General features: G+C 41.5%; 1 protein-coding gene across 1 annotated transcript; it reads left to right on the top strand.

The window, feature by feature from the left end:
• Positions 1-13274: 13274 nt before the first annotated feature.
• LOC121873534 (macrophage mannose receptor 1-like) lies at positions 13275-17318 on the top strand. Its single transcript, XM_042377150.1, has 8 exons — positions 13275-13366; positions 13519-13728; positions 14178-14271; positions 14563-14688; positions 14771-15018; positions 15474-15567; positions 16310-16429; positions 17055-17318. Exons 1-8 carry the CDS (start codon positions 13303-13305, stop codon positions 17080-17082), a joined length of 984 nt encoding a protein of 327 aa, XP_042233084.1. The 5' UTR covers positions 13275-13302; the 3' UTR covers positions 17083-17318.
• The last annotated feature ends 3247 nt before the right edge of the window (positions 17319-20565 follow it).

Here is a 20565-nt window from a genome sequence, read left to right as displayed (position 1 = left end):
GTGAGATCAACTCCACAATGGTCAGGTAATGACCCTACTAATCTTCATCGAACTCATCAAACTATGTATTAAGGATTGTAAATTTGAATTCAATGGAGAATATTATGCTAAAAAATTTGGGATGGCAATGGGTAATCCACTCTCACCAGTATTAAGCAACCTATATATGGAATTCTTTGAAAAGAAACTACAGTATTAAGTAATATTTTACCACCTTCAGCAGTCTGGTTCAGATATGTAGATTATGTTCTTATGTTCTTATGTATTATGTCTCTGGCCATGTAATGAGGACCTAAAAGCTTTCCTGCCACAACTTAATAACTTAGCCCCCTAGATCAAATTCACTGTGGAATTAGAGCATGACTGTAAATTGCCTTTCCTAGACTGTCTGATCCACAGAATAGGTAACACTTTAAAGTTCAGTATTTATAGAAAACCTACCAATGTGTGTTCATACATTCATTATTATTCTGCCCACCATAATAGAGTCAAACAGTCAGTATTTTCATCAATGTTTTTACGTGCTTTGAGAATTTGCAGCCCGAAATTCATTGATGAGGAATATAAATATATCTATAACATTGGCTTGAACCTTAAATACCCTAGATCTTTCATAGACAAATGCTTGAACATTACTAAGAAATCTTTTTACAGAACCGATCCCAAGCCCACCCATGACCATAAGAATCTCTTAGTATTACCATTTCACAAAAAATTTCTCTCAAATTCCTTTACAACTAAAAACATGGAATGTCAATGTGGCCTGACTGATTTTGGATTGCCTTCCCCAAACCGAGAAGAACCAGTAGGTGCAAACAGGGAGTTGTTCAGAGAGACAGACTACTCAGTTGAAGTTCTGGTGAATTTTCTTGAAGAAAATGAGCCTCACGTGGTGCCTGATCAAGCAAATGCTTATGAACAGATCTTGCAAGCGATACAAGCGGAGCAGGGAGGTATGATCTTTCTCGATGCACCTGACGGGACAGGAAAAACATTGCTGATCAACCTTCTGTTGGCCAAAGTACGTCATCAGGGGAAAATTGCTCTTGCTGTGGCATCCTCAGGCATTGCTGCAACACTACTAGAAGGAGGACGTACTGCACACTCAACTTTTAAACTGCCTCTCAACCTCGCTCACAATGAGAATCCAGTGTGCAACATCAAAAAAGGATCGGCAAAGGCAAAACTCTTAGAAAAAAGCAGCCTCATAGTCAGGGATGAATGCACTTTGTCTCACAAGTTAGCATTTGAAGCATTGGACAGGACCTTTCAAGACATTTGAGAAAATGACCAGCTCATGGGTGGCTTTACAATGGTCATTGCTGGAGACTTTCGCCAGGCCCTACCTGCCATTCCTCGAAGCACTCCAGCTGATGAACTGAATGCGTGCCTCAAGGCATCATACCTTTGGAGAAGTGTTCAGACACTCACCCTATCCACAAACATGAGAGTACATGTACAAGGAGATCAGGATGCTGGACGGCTTGCAAACCTTCTACTACAGATTGGGAATGGAACTTTCCCTGTTGATTCAGAAGGACAAATAATCATTCCTCAAGGATGTAGAAATGTTGTAAAGTCTTCAACTGAGCTCACTAACATGGTCTACCCAAACATTATCCACCACTACAAGGATCACAAGTGGCTGTGTGAACGCGCAATTCTGGCACCAAAGAATGAAACAGTGGCTGAAATCAACATGACTCTACTCAGACAGCTTCCAGGCAGTGGCACCTCATTCAAATCTGTTGATACAGTAATCGACCAGGACCAAGCAGTCCAGTACCCTGCAGAATTCCTTAATTCTTTGGAGCCCGCTGGAATGCCTCCTCACCACCTCACTCTCAAGATTGGAACTCCTATAATGCTCTTAAGAAATCTTGAACCACCAAGGCTCTGCAATGGCACAAGACTGGTGGTGAAGAATATGATGCCACATGTACTGGAAGCTACAATGCTGACAGGAAAAGCTGAAGGAGAGGACGTTTTTATACCATGGATACCTCTCATCACCACTGACCTGCCATTTGAGTTCAAGCGACTTCAGTTCCCGGTTAAAGTGAGCCAGGGACAGTCCCTAAAGAATGTTGGCCTAAACCTGGTGTTTCCTTGCTTCTCTCGTGGACAGTTCTATGTTGGATGCTCCAGAGTGGGAACTGGCAAAAATCTGTACATACTTGCTGCTAATGGCAAAACCAAAAATGTGGTCTACCTTAATGCACTACAGTGAGACAATGTGGAGCCTACCGGAGGGTGGCATCCTACCGTGGCCTAGCGAAAACGATTCCTCTAGTTTACAATATTATAAGAATGACAACTATTTCGATCAGCCTTAAAATCTTGCAAGTTAACAACAGTTTTTAGCCAAAAGCAGGATGACAAAAAATGTCTGCACAGAGGCAGACTTTGGCTGGAACTGAGGTATGAAGACTGGGAACACAGCTTATGACTGAGTCAAGTGACAGGTGCAGTGTGTACAGGAAGAAATGACGTTATAATTGTTGCCTTAGATCTCAAATTCAAAACAAAGAAAATATCAAATGCACAAATGGCTAGTAAGCTGATAAGTGTTACAGAAGAACTGGATAAAACCCTAGTATTATGAAGCTTGAAGCATAACAAACAAACAAAACTGTAGTTCAAGTTCGGCATTATCTTTAAGGTTACTTTAATGTAATTTTCTGGCTGTTCATCACAAATACAATATATGTATGACAACTGAACAACGACCTGGTCACATACAGTATGTGGGTGTTCAATTACCACTGCGGCATTGCCATTTTTATAAGAGACAGTACATTATCTACAAAGAAACTCACTTAACCAGGTTAGCTGAAGGCCTCCAAGCTACAAATTTTTGATAGTTGTAGGTTACTGTTATTCTGGAGCAATTATGTAAAAAAAGTGGATTGAGTTGTATCGGTGAGCAGAACTGAGGGTAAATGTGTATGTAAACTCTCTCAATATAAGTCTTTTCCAGGATAAGACGATGTGAATTTATTGTAAGTAGGGACTGTCTAAAACTGTGTGTGGGTTAATCATCTTCTCTTACCTATTACTTATTGTATAATAAATTTGTACTGTGTTATGATATAATAAATTTTAGAACATCCAAAATTCAGTTTACCCCTATATTGGAGGAGTGTAGTGAAACTGATTTAGTGTTACTTAAAAATAAAAAGTTACGTTTCAGGTGTTCAAAAATATGATGTGAAATACAGTTATGTAGCAAAATTGGTTTCGATGCTAAACTTTCATATATTAAATTTGTTTAATTACAGTATTCATGTTTGCAAGTTTAGTATTTTTCTTAAAAATTTAAAAAAATCATAAAAGCTTCGTGCACTACAGATGACTGCTCGATCTTGTGAGGGAAGCTTGCAGAAAGTACCAAAGCGTGGCCGTGGGTGGAGTTCCGCTGTACTATACGTCAGTATCATCCAGTCAGCGGTCCTGGTTGGTAGCATTTTCTTAAATCTCTCCCACAAATCGTCACAAAGCCAGCGTTGGAAAAAACAAAAGTCTGTTCTGTTCTTATAACTATTATAATACCTCGGTAGGTTTATGAGCAAATATCCCACATATGAAGCTGGCAGCACAAATAATTTTTTCCTTTATTTGGAGTGAATAGATATAGTCTTCTCGTCCTATTTGTTCTGCTTATGTTGAAACCAAAAAATAACGAATCGAGTGATGTATTAATCAAAGAAAAACCAAAAAATACTTGGGATAAAATAGCTGCAGAACGAGGATGACCAGACCTCACTTGAGTGGTCCCATATAACTTTTGTTGTGGATCAGGGAAACTTGAAAACTTACTGCGTGCCCTAGAGGGTTAAGCAGAAAGAACTTACTGTGGTATCGTGTACTAATGAAAGTACTTTTCTTGAAGCAGCATCGTGGAATATTACGTCTTTTGTGGACGTAAGAGTACGATCAGCTGTTGCACTGAAACAACTATTTCTTGTTCACTGTCAGTTCTCTTGCACGTCCTGCTAGTCTACATTGGCAGACGGTCTTCATCCTCTGCAAGCACAGATAGCTTGTGATACGATACAGAACAAGGCGCCATAACAATGCCAGTGAAAAACAAGATGGCTAGCTTCTCCTTCCCCTTAGGAAAAACAATAAATATAGGAACATACAGTTCACTTATAATCTAAAGTAACTTTTTTCTGCTTAATATTCCAGAGGGTCCGGAGAGCTCAGGATATTAGGTAAGGGGTTAGGTCAGGTTCTGTGCATTGTCGTTTCCATTTTCGTGTTTAGTATTATGCAAAATAACATCTTCAGAAATTTTGGTGCAATTCTAGAGACTCATCCTGGTGCTAATCGTCTGTTCCACCATTAGCATATTATATTCAAGACGGGTTATTTGACCGGGTTCTAAAATAAAATTAAATACTAACCCAACCTCACCTAACTCAGCTAGATAAAACACAGAACATTCAGAGAGGGGTCCCAAGAACAGTATATTCTCACGAAACAAATTCTAGACCAAGTAACGACGACTCCAAGAAACAAACAATAGTGTAATGCCCACAGCCATCCTGACCAGAATCCAATTAAAATCATACACAATCCCCGCGGGTCACAATCAAGTACCCGATGGTTATTCGGCCGGAATCCCTGTTAAATAACCACTTCGTATACTCAAACCTATTAGTGGGCGCGGCTATGAAGCAAAGGGGCTATGTAGGTGACAACTTACCTTAGTGCTGTGTGGAGAGGCTGCTACCAAGTGTTCTATTAAGTGGTGCTGAAACTGACGGCTGCTGACAAACTTAGCTTCATCCACCTGGCTGACTCTTCCTTCTCCTAACTTTCAGCCCTCAAGAACTCCAGCTGACTCACTACACTGAAATAAAAAAGTTCTTTAGTAGTGCAACACATCCCAGTCAAAACTATTACGCTATTAGTCTCTATTAATGATCTGTGACAATAAATTCTTAATCATCTTTAGATTTCAGTAACCAGACAAACAAAGTCAACCAACAAAGCGGTACACGATCCATAGAGAAGTATGATTGAGGATGTTTAAGCATATACTGGAGGTTAAATACAACATTAAGGAGTAACAGCCATACACAAAAGAAGAATGAACAATTTAGTATTATGACCAGTATTCAAATAATCCTTAAACCCAAGTTACGGGTCTAAATTTCCCGTTTTCTCTGTCAATCATCACTACCACCCAGGGCCGGATTTACCAATAGGCTAAGTAGGCCATTGGCCTAGGGCCCACCGGTATCTGGGGGCCCACAAACTAATTTGTCGCGCAGCGTGCCAGCGTAAACCTTGTTTCAAGTGTGAACCGAGTATTTCATTATATAATATATTCACAACCATAAGGGCCCCTGTACAATAAGTATAGGGCCCGGAGTGTGGGGCCCTTGTACAATAAGTATGCAAACATTTCTATAAATTTGGGGGCCCACTGATGAGTTTGGCCTGGGGCCCACAAGTAGGTAAATCCGGCCCTGCTACCACCACCAGCATTAGCTCTAAGGAGTGACTGTGATAATGTTTCACACTTCAGCTACCAGGACTCATCGCCTACACTAGAATATTTCTTACATGATTATATTTCTTGTATATATTTAATATTTATGAAAGTGCTTATACAAAGGATGATTACATTATTAAAGCCACTTTTAGCTTTTCCGCACAATTTTATTTATTTTTTTCTTAATGTAAAATTGTGCCTTAAACATTTGACTGTGTATTATTTCACCTTTTATCATCTTATAAGCTGTTTGGGTAGTGGTGGTGGTGGAGGAGGCGGAGGAGGTGTTGGTGGTGGAGGAGGAGGAAGAAGTGTTGGTGGTGGAGGTGGTGTTGGTGGTAGTGGTGATGGAGGCGGAGGAGGTTTTGGTGGAGGTTTTGGAGGAGGTGTTGGTGGTGGTGGAGTGTGGGAGGTGGAGGTGGTGGAGGTGGGAGGTGGGAGGTGGGTGGTGGTGTAGAAGGTGGTGGTGGTGGTGGTGTTGGTGGTGGTGGAAATTGGTGGTGGAGGAGGTGTTGGGTTGGTGGTGGAGGAGGTGTTGGTGGTGGAGGAGGTGTTGATGATGGAGGTGTGTGTGGGAGGAGGTGGTGGTGGTGGTGGAGGTGGTGTTGGTGTAGTGGTGATGGAGGCGGAGGAGGTGTTGGTGGAGGTTTTGGAGGTGTTGGTGGTGGTGGAGGTGGTGTTGGTGGTGGTGGTGGTGGAGGTGTAGAAGGTGGTGGTGGTGGTGGTGGTGGTGGTGGAGGTGTTGGTGTTGGAGGTGTTGGTGGTGGGAGGAGGTGTTGGTGGTGGAGGAGGAGTTGGTGGTGGGAGGTGTTGGTGGTGTGGAGGGGTGTTGGTGGTGGTGGTGGGAGGGGAGGTGTTGGTGGTGGTGGTGGTGGAGGAGGAGGAGTGGAGATGATGGAGGAGGTGGTGTTGGTGGTGGTGGTGGAGGAGGAGGTGTTGGTGGTGGTGGAGGAGGAGGTGTTGGTGGTGGTGGTGAAGAGGTGGTGGTGGGGAGGAGGCGGTGTTGGGTGGTGGTGGGAGGAGGGGTGGAGGAGGAGGTGGGGGTGGAGGAGGTGTTGGTGGAGGTGGTGGAGGAGGAGGTGTTGGTGGAGGTGGTGGAGGAGGGGGAGGTGTCGGCAGGAGGAGGAGGTGTCGGTGGTGGAGGTGGAGGGGGGAGGTGTTGGTGGTGGAGAGGAGGTATCGGTGGTGGAGGAGGAGGTGTCGGCGGTGGAGGAGGAGGTGGTGGTGGTGGTGGAGGAGAATGATAACTCCCTTTATAATATAACTAATTTTAATAAACAACCCACGTTGAATATACAATATTTACAAAGTTCGTTTATCAGTCATGGGTACTGTAGCTGTTACCAGACCTTCACAAGAATTCACGTACAGTAATTGTCTACCTTGATGTCATGTACTAAAGAATTAAACACTGCACCAAACTTGGAATATATGGAGCAATGGGGAAATAATTAATAGTGACAAACCTGGGAGTGTGTTCTTCCAGCAACCAAGTACTGTATACCGTCTCGTCTCCCGGGCAGCTGACAGTTCCACACTACACTGGCGGCTCTGAGTGACTGAGCTTAGCATAGGCAGTTATATTTCCTAACGCTAAAATGTACCTCTACTTTACAAATAATCTAAAAATTATCAAAATATATAACATTTTGTTGAAAAGCACAATGTTGATAATTTAACATTTAAATAAATATTAAACTGTGCAATTAACCCACCAAAGAAAATTGACAAACCCACACAGCCACAACCTAAACTATTTTCCTATAACGCACATAAATCGGCCCGTAGAACTTGAAATCCTTCTTTAGATTTTACTTTCAAATAATCTGTGTGTAAACTGTTAACCTTCGCTACGTTAACACTTCAATAACGTGATGGTGTTAGCATCAAGACCAACTGACAATGAAACACACTTCATAATTATCATCAAACATGACCTCAGACTGACTTAGATACAGTATGTCCTCTGACCTCACTGTTAATAATTACCTGAGCAAGAGTTACGTTTGAGAATTGTTCATCCTTGTCTTGAATTAACAGAGTATTAAATTTACATAATGTACTGGTAGTCTTATATTGTCAATACACTTCATGTCATCTGTGCACATCTCTTGTTCAACACTACTGGCCGGGTAATTCTTAATGTCTTGCTCATTTATCTTTACTGTGCTGGATGATTTAGCAGTACTGAGAGGTATTTGTGGAAAGACACCGTAAAGTTTAATGAAGGTCTGATTATAATAGGTCATTCTAACGCAAGATGGGAAAAGTCAAAGAAGGACCAGAAGTAGGACCACATGGGTTGGGAACTAGAAACGAGAGAGGAAAAATATTGATTGACTTTTGTAAGGAAAATAAGATGATAATTGTAAATACATGGTTTCAACAGCACCCTAGTACTAAGATTAACAAATACTTGAGGTTAAATACTTGAGATGTACAGACAAAGATAAATAAGTTACTTTGGTCATATAATTAGGGATGAGGGAATAACAACAGAAACATTAATGAACAGAGTTGAGGGTAGGAGGGCCAAGGAAAGACAGAGACTGGGCTGGGTGACATACAACACCTTAGACCCGGGGTGGCCAGGCTTTCGTGTGACTGGATCTACTTTTTACGTGGTTATCCAAACGTGATCAACTAACACAATGTTTCTAAACCTCCAGTAGATGGGTTTTGAGGCTTAATGGGGAAGGAGGGAGGGAGGGAGGGAGAGAAGAAGGAGGGAGGGAAGAAGGAGGAGGAGGAAGGGAGGAGGGAGCGAGAAGGGAGGGAGGGAGAGAGGGAGAAGAAGGGAGGGAGGGAAGAAGGGAGGGAGGGGAAGAAGGGAGGGAGGGAGGGAAGAAGGGAGGGAGGGAGGGAAGAAGGGAGGGAGAGATTATATAATTTTTAATTATTAATCATACATCTAAGAACGTTATTGGGAATAACTTATTTTACTAGTGTGATCATCTGCTCTCTATGGCGGATTTTTATGTTAGTCGTATAATTTTCGGTGACATTATTAATTAAATGTTGCCCAACTTATTTAAATGTGACCTTCGTTGCTCATTTACCTCTAGATGCAAAAACAAAACATATCAAGAACGTTATTAACACTGAAAAAAAAAATCTGTTTTCTTTTTAATCATAAACGTGTCGTGTGCTTGGTAGAGGTGCCGTGAACTGTACCTGTAGGATGCCTGTTATGTTCTACTCATCTCGCGATCCACCAGAGATTGCTTTGCGATTTACTGGTAAGTTACGATAGACGTTTTGGCCACCCTTGCCTTAGAGGACAGCCCGAGAACATTAAGTTGGGGACTGTGGTCGCCAACCCTAAGATGTGAGGACGGTACATTGATTGATTGATTGATTGATTGATTGATTGATTTCTCGGAAGTCATAAGGTCACGCTGAGGTCCTTCACAGGTGAAATCTAAATAAATATCTAAAATCTTTGAGGCGACTTAAGAAGACTTCCAGTACATTTTTTCTTACAGTGAGGTGAAGTATGTATCCCTGAACACATAAAACGCTCTTTCATGGTCAGTGGACTAAGTTTGTTGGCAAAAAGTACAAATAAATTTGATTTTATGGATGTTGTTACAGGTGGGTGTACGGATACAGGTGAGTGTGTGGATGCAGGTGAGTTTGTGGATACAGGTGGCACCATTATGGGCACTATTACCACGGTAGAGGTTCACCGCTGCGCCACTACTTATCATCTTTCTTCTGATTATACTGGAGCAGTAAACTGATGATTTATTATGAAATTATTTTGTCCATGTGGAGGAGAATTATATTAGGTTATCTCAAGAATGTGTGTGTGTGTGTGTGTGTGTGTGTGTGTGTGTGTGTGTGTGTATTTTGAAATGTATATTACAGTATATTCAATTAGTACATCTGGACGTAATTAAAAATAAAAAATACTCGACAGTCACCAGATAAATAGCAAACATTACCTAACTATAACTCTATGTACGTAACTGTGGTGGTTAGAGATGATGAGGTCAGTTGTGTATACATGAAGGTCCACAAGTGCTCTACCAAACATCAACATTTCCCATCTGCACAAACACACTTATCAATAATTGGTTGAAAAAGTGAATTTTTGGCCGAAAATCAGATGAAAAATGTATATGCGTTTTTATGCGTTGGAATTTTGATGCATAAGTAAAATTGTCCTCATATGAAGCTTAGACGAGTCATTCCTTACACAGAATCCATTTTTTTTCTTTATTAATATATTAATGGTGAAACGACTATGATGACATACATACACACACATATGCTAACAAAAATACACTGACATCATCATGGCGGTTAAAAAAATATATATCCGGTAACTTAAATAAAAATACTACAAGAGTTTACTTTTTTTACGTGTTTTTGGTGCGTTTTGTTGAGTTATAAAATCTGTAGATGGTTTACAGGGACGAAATCCTCTCCTCCCTGAGAAAGGTGTAAAAACACTACCCAAATTATATATGATGTTATAACGATATTAAGACAAACCCTCAAACATTGATTGAGTAATGTACAGTACACAGAGACAGTGAAGATATCCAGTGTACACGTGCAGGAATCACTTAGAGATTAGAGTCCAGGGGTGTCAAACATGCGGCCCGACACACTCTTGCATGCGGCCCGACACACTTTTGCATGCGGCCCGACACACTCTTGCATGCGGCCCGACACACTCTTGCATGCAGCCTACACGCATGCACACACTCTTGCATGCGGACACACTCTGCATGCACACACTCTTGCATGCAGTGCATGCGGCCCGACACACTCTTGCATGACACACTCTTGCATGCGGCCTATGCGGCCCGACACACTGTTGCATGCACATCTTATCTTGCATGCGGCCGACACACTCTTGCATGCGCCCGACACACTTTGCATGCGGCCGACACACTCTTGCATGCGGCCCGACACACTTTGCATGCGGCCGACACACTCTTGCATGCGGCCACACACTCTTGCATGTGACACACTCTTGGCGGCCCGACACACTCTTGCATGTGGCCGGCATATTCTGCATGCGGCCCGACACACTCTTGCATGCGGCCCGACACACTCTTGCATGCGGCCCGACACACTCTTGCATGCGGCCCGACACACTCTTGCATGCGGCCCGTGGCCCATGTGCTGCTCCAGCCTTACCTTGAGGAGCTAAAACTAAATAGTGAGTGTATCCCTCAGCTGAATAAAATAGTCCGCTGTTTCCTAGAACAATATACTCTGTCAACATCACCAATGAGCTCCAGTGTGATTCTGTGTTGAGGAACAAGTTTTCTAGTGTTGATGTTGGCACATTTTATCAATATTATGGACCAAATTATCCCAGGATTAAATGTTTTGCCTCAAAGATTATGTCAATGTTCGGAAGTACATATGTCTGTGAACAACTCTTTTCTGTGATGAACTTGAACAAGTCTCGGCTTCGGTCTCAAGTTACTGGTGTGCACCTTAATTCAATACTGAAGGTTGCTACAGCTCAGTCGTTAGTGCCAAACTTTGATACACTGGTCCATACCAAGAGGTGCCAATTATCAGGAAGCAGCAGTAGCAAACAATAAGATTGATCAAGGTAAGTAAACACTTGATTTGTTTGTTTTTAAAGGTTTCGCACGAGGGCAGACTAAATCCACCTTTCTTATTTTGTCGTACTACTAAGAGGTGATTGCGAAGTGCTCATAATTATGTTACATGGCCCGCATACTGTGTACTCATATTAAATCTGGCCCGCCTTGGTAAATGAGTTTGACATCCCTGGATTAGACATTCCAACTTATTTTGTCTGAAGGTTTGCGTTATGATGGTAACTGTTCGGGTGAAATAAGCTGGGGTGTCTAATATTCAGGTGATCACATACACAGTGCAGGTATACAATGTACAGTCGGGGTCAAAATCTTGAACACTTGACAGTATTTGGCATGTAAGTACCAGAAGATCTTAGGTATTAAGGGTGAGGGAGGTGGATAAGGGGGGGAATTAAGGGTGAGGGAGGTGGGTAAGGGGAAGAATTAAGGGTGAGGAAGGTGGGTAAGGGGAACAATTAAGGGTGAGGATGGTGGGTAAGGGGAACAATTAAGGATGAGGGATATGGGTAAGGGAAAGAATTAAGGTGAGGGAGGTGGGTAAGGGGAAGAATTAAGGGTGAAGGAGGTGGGTAAGGGGAAGAATTAAGGGTGAGGGAGGTGGGTAAGGGGAAGAATTAAGGGTGAGGGAGGTGGGTAAGGGGAAGAATTAAGGGTGAGGGAGGTGGGTAAGGGGAAGAATTAAGGGTGAGGGAGGTGGGTGGGGAAGAATTAAGGGTGAAGGAGGTGGGTAAGGGGAAGAATTAAGGGTGAGGGAGGTGGGTAAGGGGAAGAATTAAGGGTGAGGGAGGTGGGTAAGGGGAAGAATTAAGGGTGAAGGAGGTGGGTAAGGGGAAGAATTAGGGTGAGGGAAGTGGGGAAGGAGAAGGCAGAGGAGTATTTCATATTTGTAATTACGGTGACACAGGTGACAGGTGATGTGGATGATGGAGAGGAGGAAGTCTAATGATGGGATGGGGAGAGGGAGAGGATGGGGGGGCAGGTCAGGGTCGTTAGGGTATATAAGAGCGACGGGGATCAAGACCACATCATTCACTCTCAGCTCCAGCATTCAAAGCAACCATGAACCTGCTGACACTTCCCCTTCTGCTGACGGCGGCGCTGACGGTCAGTCATTTACACATCCTTCTGCTGACACATTCATAACTTTCACCTCTAGTTTACTCTTACTCCAGTTGCTGACTCTATTGACTAACCTCTTAACTTCTGCTGATAACTTTGCTGACTCTTACCATAACATAAGCTCGGTAAAGCTGTCATATGTATATGTATATCTCCACAGCAATTAGATCCATTGTGCATAACTACGCAGTAGAATTAATATAAAGATGTATAACCACGCAGTAATCATCATACAGATATACAGTACAACAATGCAGTAAAGTTATCACACTGATATATAACTACGCTATAATTAACATACATAAAAATAACTATACACTACGTAGAGACAGTGAATATGTAAAACAACGTCTCAAACTAAAGTGGGTCGCCGTAGGTCGTGGAGTGCCGCAGCCCTGACAACACCCTGCGACATGAGAGCGAGGAAATGGTAATGAATACGGGAGTGCGCCTGTCCCTCACCTACCCGGACGCGGCTCCTCCTCGCCTTCTCTGCCAACCCCTCCACGCCGCCGACCAGGCAAGTCACACGCCCCCCACGCCTTGTATGTGCTTTGTTAATGCTTCAAAACTTTTTCATTTATTTCATATGTTTGTTAATCCTAAACTGTGCAGTGCTATGTTGGCTGCACAGATTTTGAAGACAAGTGACACTGACAGTATTAAAAGGGTGTTGTTTGGTAATGTAAGTAAGTGCTGTATGCTAAAGCGCAGTGTTTTGTGGTAGTGTTACAGTCAGTGTTGTGAGGTAGTGTTACAGTCAGTGTTGTGAGGTAGTGTTACAGTCAGTGTTGTGTGGTAGTGTTACAGTCAGTGTTATGTGGTAGTGTTACAGTCAGTGTTGTGTGGTAGTGTTACAGTCAGTGTTGTGTGGTAGTGTTACAGTCAGTGTTGTGTGGTAGTGTTACAGTCAGTGTTGTGTGGTAGTGTTACAGTCAGTGTTGTGAGGTAGTGTTACAGTCAGTGTTGTGTGGTAGTGTTACAGTCAGTGTTGTGAGGTAGTGTTACAGTCAGTGTTGTGTGGTAGTGTTACAGTCAGTGTTGTGAGGTAGTGTAGCCCGCCTTCAGGAGCAGTTCGGCCTCATGGTGCGTCTGGACTACAAGGACGGACAGCTCAGAAGCTGCCGCCTCGTGCCTGCTGTCACCAGTCAGTTGCCACTCTTGTGTTCGAAGCATAATGACCATTATTGCTTATGTGTATAAATAATTCTCTATATTGTTAGTAAAATAAGGTATCAGCTATATATAGTGACTTACAGTGAGTTGCGGCTCATCACAGTTTATTGTCGTTTTATCAAGGGTCTGAGGACTTGAACCCCTCATGGTGCATGGTGCCACCTACGGCCACCACCGCCTTCGTCTGCCCCCCCGGCTGGCACCTGATTGAGTCTACCTGTTTCATGTTGACCAACTACTCGGGCACTTGGTTCGAGGGACAAGAATTTTGCAACTCTGAGGGCGGGACTCTGGCGACCGTGTCCAGCGAGGTGCAGCAAGCGGAGCTTATGTGTGAGTGTTGTTCCTCTACTGAAGCTATAGTTCATGACACAGAGGTTACACCATAATGGCACTGCCTGACACAACACATATCTTCTTTAATTACAGGTCATAGCACGATGCTTCAGTTGAACTATAACAGTTTATGACACACTGTAATCGTTTCACAATGGCTGTAATGTCACAATAAAACACAGCAATAGGTCCAGGCACCATGTAAGTCGACCACATACACTCATACTCCTGTCACTATATATAACAACCCACGGCCCGTCAAGCACTTGTGTCCTTTGAACGAATGAGTAAATAAACGTAAATATTAACGCCAGGCTTCCCTGTTGGGCGTTGTAAACGTATTGGATGCAAGGGTGTGCTCAATAAACTAGCCCCACGCGGGGAGGGGGGAGTAAATCAGTATCTTAACCCCGGCCACACTAACACTCTTCTCCCGGCCGCCACAGTGATGCTGATTGGGGACACGTGGATCGGCCTGACTGACTTGAAGGAAGATCACAGCTATGTCTGGGCGGACGGCAGCTCCAACAACTACACCAGGTGAGGCTCACACACAGGATACTGACAGTACACTGAGTAGTATATTGTGCGGTGGTCCCGGTGGAGAAGACAACACTTAGTGTTTTGTCTCTGTCAGTAAGAAGCGGATACCTAAACTAAACTAAACTAAATATACATTGTTAGATTAAAGATCCATGTGATAAATAAATATACCGCTCCACTACGTTTTGCAAGTTAGTTTACACTAATATATATACTGTATAAAGTTACAAGAGTAAGCAGTGTGAGACTGTCCATTAACACTAAACTCACTCTACCTCGCACCACCAGCTGGGCAAGTGGTGAACCTAGCAACTCAGGCACTTTGTGGGTGTTCGGTGAAAGTGAGAGCTGTGTTGAGATGAGGCAAAAATCCTTCTACTTGTGGAACGACGCCCATTGTGACGACAACAAGCAGTAAGTCCTTGATGTGTTCATGTCTAACACAAAAGCCATTAGGTTAATAATATCCAGCTGACAAACTGTTACCTTCTCTTAGGTTCCTGTGCAGCGTCCCCGCAGACCCTGCTCCTACTACAACCACAACCACTACTACCACTACTACCACCACTACCACCACCACAACTCCGGCGCCTACCTGCGAAGAAGGGTGGGAGATGTACGAATTGTCTTGTTACCTCATCAGTGACGCCGGTGTTTCATGGAGGGACGCCCAGGCCAGTTGTAATGAGGTGGGGGCCTCCCTGGCCTCCGTCACCAGTGAAGGGGAGCAAAGGTTCCTTACAGGTGAGTCTTCAACTTCTGGTTAGCTGTCCTCAGCTGGCAGCCTTTCGGGTCTTCCACAGGGAAGAGAAACACCGGTTCTTTAGTGTAGAGACTAAGGATGTGTCGAGGTGTTCACAGTGTAGATGTCCATAACCAAATATACCATATTTTCTCCTCCTTCCACAAATATAATAAGCGAATAAATACACAAGCTCTCCTCCCCTACCTCTACTCCTCATCACCACAACCTGCCTTATAACCATCACTTGTGATTTTCACCCTTCATTATCACTTCAGCCCTCAATACTTGCCATCACCTCCGGCCCTCACCCCTCACCATCACCTCCGGCCCTTACCCCTCACCATCACCCCGGCACTCACCCCTCACTATCATCAGCACGGCCCTCACCCATCACGATCACCTCCAGCCCTCACCCTTCACCACGGCCCTAAACCCTCACCATATATTCCGGCAGGGATACTCAGGAGGAGCTCCTGGATCGGCCTCAGTGATCTGGATAGCGAGGGAGCTTTCACCTGGGAGGACAGCAGCCCCCTGGACTTCACCAGGTGAGTTATTCATGTACAGTACAGGTGAGTTATGTTGTGGAAGGTGATTCATATTATGTACAGGTGAATTATGTGGTGGAAGGTGATTCATGTGGCGGCAGGTGAGTCATGTAAATACAGGTGAGATATTATGTTATCTACGGGTGAGTCACATAACCTCTTACGTCAGACAGCCTTCTCCTACACATGATGTGTCCCGTTACACGAGAAGTTATAAAAACAATCAGTTGTCAGACAAAAGTCCGCTTTTCTTATTTTTGCTGTACCAGTCAGCTCTGTGAATGCTATTCTTATTGACTGACTGAATGTCTGACACCATAACTCAAAGAACACCATTTTGTGTGGTTCAAGCCACACTGTCTGGCCACGTCTGCCTGGCCCATACTAGCCAGTCCATCTTGACACAAGTCCTCATTAATTCTTGGTCACTCTTGTTTGTTAAAGGACAGACGGAGTGATTTTAACTGTCGTAAATAAATGAATACGTCATATGAAAATAATGATCTAATTAAATATATCCACAGTGTCTTATGTTAATTATTCATTCGTTATTATTTAAGTTAACATCAGTTTTCATAACTACACAAAAGATAAAAATAAATATGAACCACATATCCTTCACCTGATATGTCCCGAAAGCTTCATCATTCTATATGCTTTGTATATAACATTTGGTAAGTTATTCCATAATATATATAATGTTCTTTGTAAGACTAATTCTTCCGTTTTCTGTAACACTCAGTTGGCATGATGGAGAACCCAGCAACTCTTATGAATTCCTTGGTGAAGGTGAAAACTGTGTTGAAATGAGGAAGAACTTTGGCTACCTCTGGAATGATGAATACTGCTCATCAGAGAACGGGTAAGTATAACATCCTAAGTAACTCATCAAGTATAACAATCCCCGGTTAGTCGAGTAATTATATACAGTATAAAAGTGTATATGTTATTTTTTTTCATCTTCTAAGTTTCTTGTTTTATAATTCCTCCAAGTTGTATAAATATTCATATGATTTTTTAAAGCTGGTGAAGTGAGTCAATGGTATAAATACTGAGCAGTAATACAAAATAATACCAAGTTGGCAGAAATGGAACAATTATCATACAGGTGTGTTTCATATGTGGAAAAATAATGTAGAAAGAGACGTGAAGAAAGAATTATAAGAGAAAGAGAGTAGATAAAAATGGTGACATTTACTATCCTGTCACTGGAGGAGGAAAACACTTTAATGGGACTAACTCCAGCAGCAGCTGTCCTGGGTGTAGTGAAGCCCTTCTGCAGGTGAGACACTTAGTTTATAATTACATACACCACATGTATAAACTCTGTTCACAAAGTTTTATGCGGGTCATCCAGGTGAGACTCAACACAGGTTCATACAGCTTTAGTTGACCAACACTACAGGATAAAAAAGGTAAGTAAAGTCATCAAGAGTGACCTCACGAGGCTGATTGAGACATTGAGTAACATTATTTCTTCTCCCCAGGTTCATCTGTGAGCGACCAGCCCAGTAGACTACAGCTACCTCCACCACAGTAACAGTCTGAGCTACAACACATTAACAGCATCTGGTTACAACTAACAATAGAAGCATTATTAAGACATTATTAAGGTTTATGTGTGAACTGAATGTACTATAAACAAGTTGTGGTCTGCTTATTGTTTGGTGACAGCTACATCTAAGAAATGCTACTTTCACAAGTTTTAAAAAGTTTATAAAACTAATGAAGAAATAAACATGAAGCATCAATTATGTTTTATTGCCATGACAGGGTTAAGCAACTTGTAGCTGGGTTGGTAACAATTGACTGTGCTGCTTTCAGTGACTGGTCTGTCACGACACATGAGATCTTATCTTTATCTACAGATACCAAGAAAGTATTAGGTGATCAATATGTGTTATTCTACTATGAGTTTTATATAAGGTGTCTATAATGTTCTGGTGCCCCGGTGTTTTATTGTGGACACTGTATAAACATCGGTGTGACAGGACTTTGCAAAACACCATGCATTATTCGTGGAATATTTGTGTCGTGACTAACTAACTGTCTGACTGTATCACCTAAATTATATTTTGACTGGCCTAAGACACACTGCCTGACCACCTTCAACTGGCCTACACTGGCACAAAGGTGTGATAACAGGATAGGGAAGAATGTGAAGGTTCCAAGTGTTCCCTGAAGAATGCAGTGATGTGTCATCCTTCACCTACAGCGACGGACATTGCAACAGGGGGGCAATAAGAATGAGTGGCGGCAATCGCCTTATGGGCGATTAACGGCGGCAGGGGGGCAATAAGAATGAATGGCAGCAATCGGCGATTATCGGCGGCAGGGGGGCGATATGAATAAGTGGCGGTAATCGCCTTACAGGCAATTAACGGCGGCAGGAAGGCGATAAGAATGAGTGGCGGTAATCGCCTTATGGGCGATTAACGGCGGCAGGGGGGCGATAAGAATGAGTGGCAGCAATCGCCCTTCAGCAATTATAAAACCTGTACAAGTAACTAAAGTGCTATACAGTATACTGGAAAAAATAAGCAACAATTATACAATAATAAGCTTTATTTCTTTTTTAAAGATGAAAAAGGTTTTCTCAGTACATATAATACAACATTAATATCCATACAAGTAATTATTTGTGTATCTATTATACATTTTGGTGAGTCACACGATGGGTGGGTCATAGACTGAATCACATTGTATCTTCACAGAAAAGTTTTCGCTGTTTCCCAGCCTTTTTCTTTAGCACATTGGCTTTTTTATGCCAGGAACTATGTAAGCACGGTGAGCCAATCACCTGTTTATGTTGGGGGCATCTGCAGTTAAACATACAGTACAGTATCTTCCTTTTTGTCCATATTAGCTTGCCGTCATGATTTATATCTAGAAAAGTAGGGTGACGGTAAAATAAACTTCACATAGATATAAATATTTTATATAGATAGCATTAACATTATTTTTTTACCATATGTACATTCCTTATTATTTATAATTTTCCTATTAATGCAAAATTGCATCCCTATGAGTAGATTTGTGTAACATAATGGCATTAAGAGTTAATATAGTATGAGTATTGCAGGAATCTGACTGATCATTGTCTCCACAACACTACAAACACTGGTGTGTAGACATAGAAAAACAATTTAATTCTTTCCATTGGTTATTTATTGATGATTGCATAGAAAGCTATCAAAATCATATAACTGTATAATTATGATATTACTACTGTATTGTAGTACAGTTACTGTACTAATATTAAGTCGCAAATATCACCTAATCTCAGCTTCTCCTTGAGCATTGAATTTACTGACAAAGATGCCCCATAAAAAAAAATACATGAAATATATTATATACAACTGTGGATGATGACAGCCAAACAGATGGTAATTTAGCAAGTTAAAGTGAAGATTATGATAATGAATATGATGAATATTATTTGCATTATCATCTGTGATGATTATGTAACAATAAGATAATGATTGTGTAAGATACATGAGATGATATCCTGTAGTGAATAATAATTATAACAATGATTACAAGATCATGATACAGTACTCTCAACCATAACCATAAATAAAAATAATGATGCTCCTGCTTCTCCAACTATACAGTACTGTAGTAACAAAGTTGTGTTCATGATATAAATTCCAACAAAAGTATCTAAAAACCACTGAAAGGCTGCTTTTATATTCCCAGATCTTTAATACCTTATAGTAGTAATACAGTACTATTTGTAATTAATTTTACCACTGAATCCCATTGGTATCATTGAACACATGGCCTAAACTGATCATGATATTATGATAAGTCATTATGTCATATTGATAGTGAACAACCTCAGTTGTCCTGCTTTGTTGATAATTAAAAATCTTTGCTGATATGCTGTTGATTGTTTAGAATCTGTGCTCTAAAGTACTTCTCTGTTGATGGCTAAGAATCTGCTGTAATGCTATACTGATACAGTACAGGGTAATTAAGAATCTCTGCTGTAATGCTCTGTTGATTGATAAGAATATGAGCTGCAGTGCTGTTGATGCAAAAGAATCTATTTTAATGTTATAATGACATACTAATGGCTACAAGTCTCTAAATTTCAACTGTAATGTTGTGTTGGAAGCTAAGTCACTTTTATATACAGTGGAGGCATTTGAAGTGTAACAGCAGTACTGTATACTTATAAGTTTCTGATTTATTTTTGTTAGTGAGATTTTGTTCTTTGTGATATATAGTACAGGTATTGGTAACTGTGAGTAACTCCTGTAATATTACATGTTAATACTGATAGGTAAGAGTATTGCTCTGTTGTGATATTGTTGATAGTTATGAGTTGACTGAAGGTATATGACACGTGGGAGTCTGATGTAGAGTTAGAATTAAAGATTACTGTAAATAAATTTTAAGATCCATGAGTTATAATGTGACTTTGACAGCTGAGAGTCTTCACCGTAATATCATCTTGACAATTACTCCTTCCTAAGCACGACAAATACTTTCTCTAGCAAAGAAATATCAATAATTATTTACAAAAGATTTCATCACATTTAAATAGCAAACTGATGTTACAGCAATTAATTTCAAATGTAAAAGAGCAAATGGATAAAACTGCAATTTATTGGTTCATTTAAATGTTAGGGAAGAAATCTGTATTCCTGAAAGTAGATTCTCAGAGGAGGTATTCTAAGCCATTCAATAAATCAGTCCTGTAGCAGAACAATAACAATGCATTCAAAATATCTTCATCGTTAAACTATCCAAATATATCTTCTTTTGTCAATGGCTGTTCGTGTCCACATAGTTCCTGACTTTGGTTTATATATATACAGTATACTACACTTGCCTGAGCAAAATCTTCATGAATCTTCTGCCTAACTACTGCAAAAGAAATATTCAATATCTTCTTAGTTTTGGCTGTCCAATTTATGGTGTAGAAATAATAAAAAATAATAAAAAATAATAAAATGATGAGGAACTTCTACAAGACATGATAGAATTATA

Source organism: Homarus americanus, unplaced genomic scaffold (genome assembly GCF_018991925.1).
Source record: "Homarus americanus isolate GMGI-L3 unplaced genomic scaffold, GMGI_Hamer_2.0 scaffold30858, whole genome shotgun sequence".
Taxonomy (NCBI): domain Eukaryota; kingdom Metazoa; phylum Arthropoda; class Malacostraca; order Decapoda; family Nephropidae; genus Homarus; species Homarus americanus.
This window is presented reverse-complemented; position numbering and strand designations above follow the sequence as displayed.

Bases quoted from the DNA above. Each gene is read 5' to 3' on its own strand.
- LOC121873534 (XM_042377150.1), top strand. From the start codon at position 13,303: ATGGTGCGTCTGGACTACAAGGACGGACAGCTCAGAAGCTGCCGCCTC. The intron at 14,272-14,562 runs GTGAGGCTCACA...TCGCACCACCAG, and splicing joins AGCTCCAACAACTACACCAG to CTGGGCAAGTGGTGAACCTA. The intron at 15,019-15,473 runs GTGAGTCTTCAA...ATATTCCGGCAG, and splicing joins GGAGCAAAGGTTCCTTACAG to GGATACTCAGGAGGAGCTCC.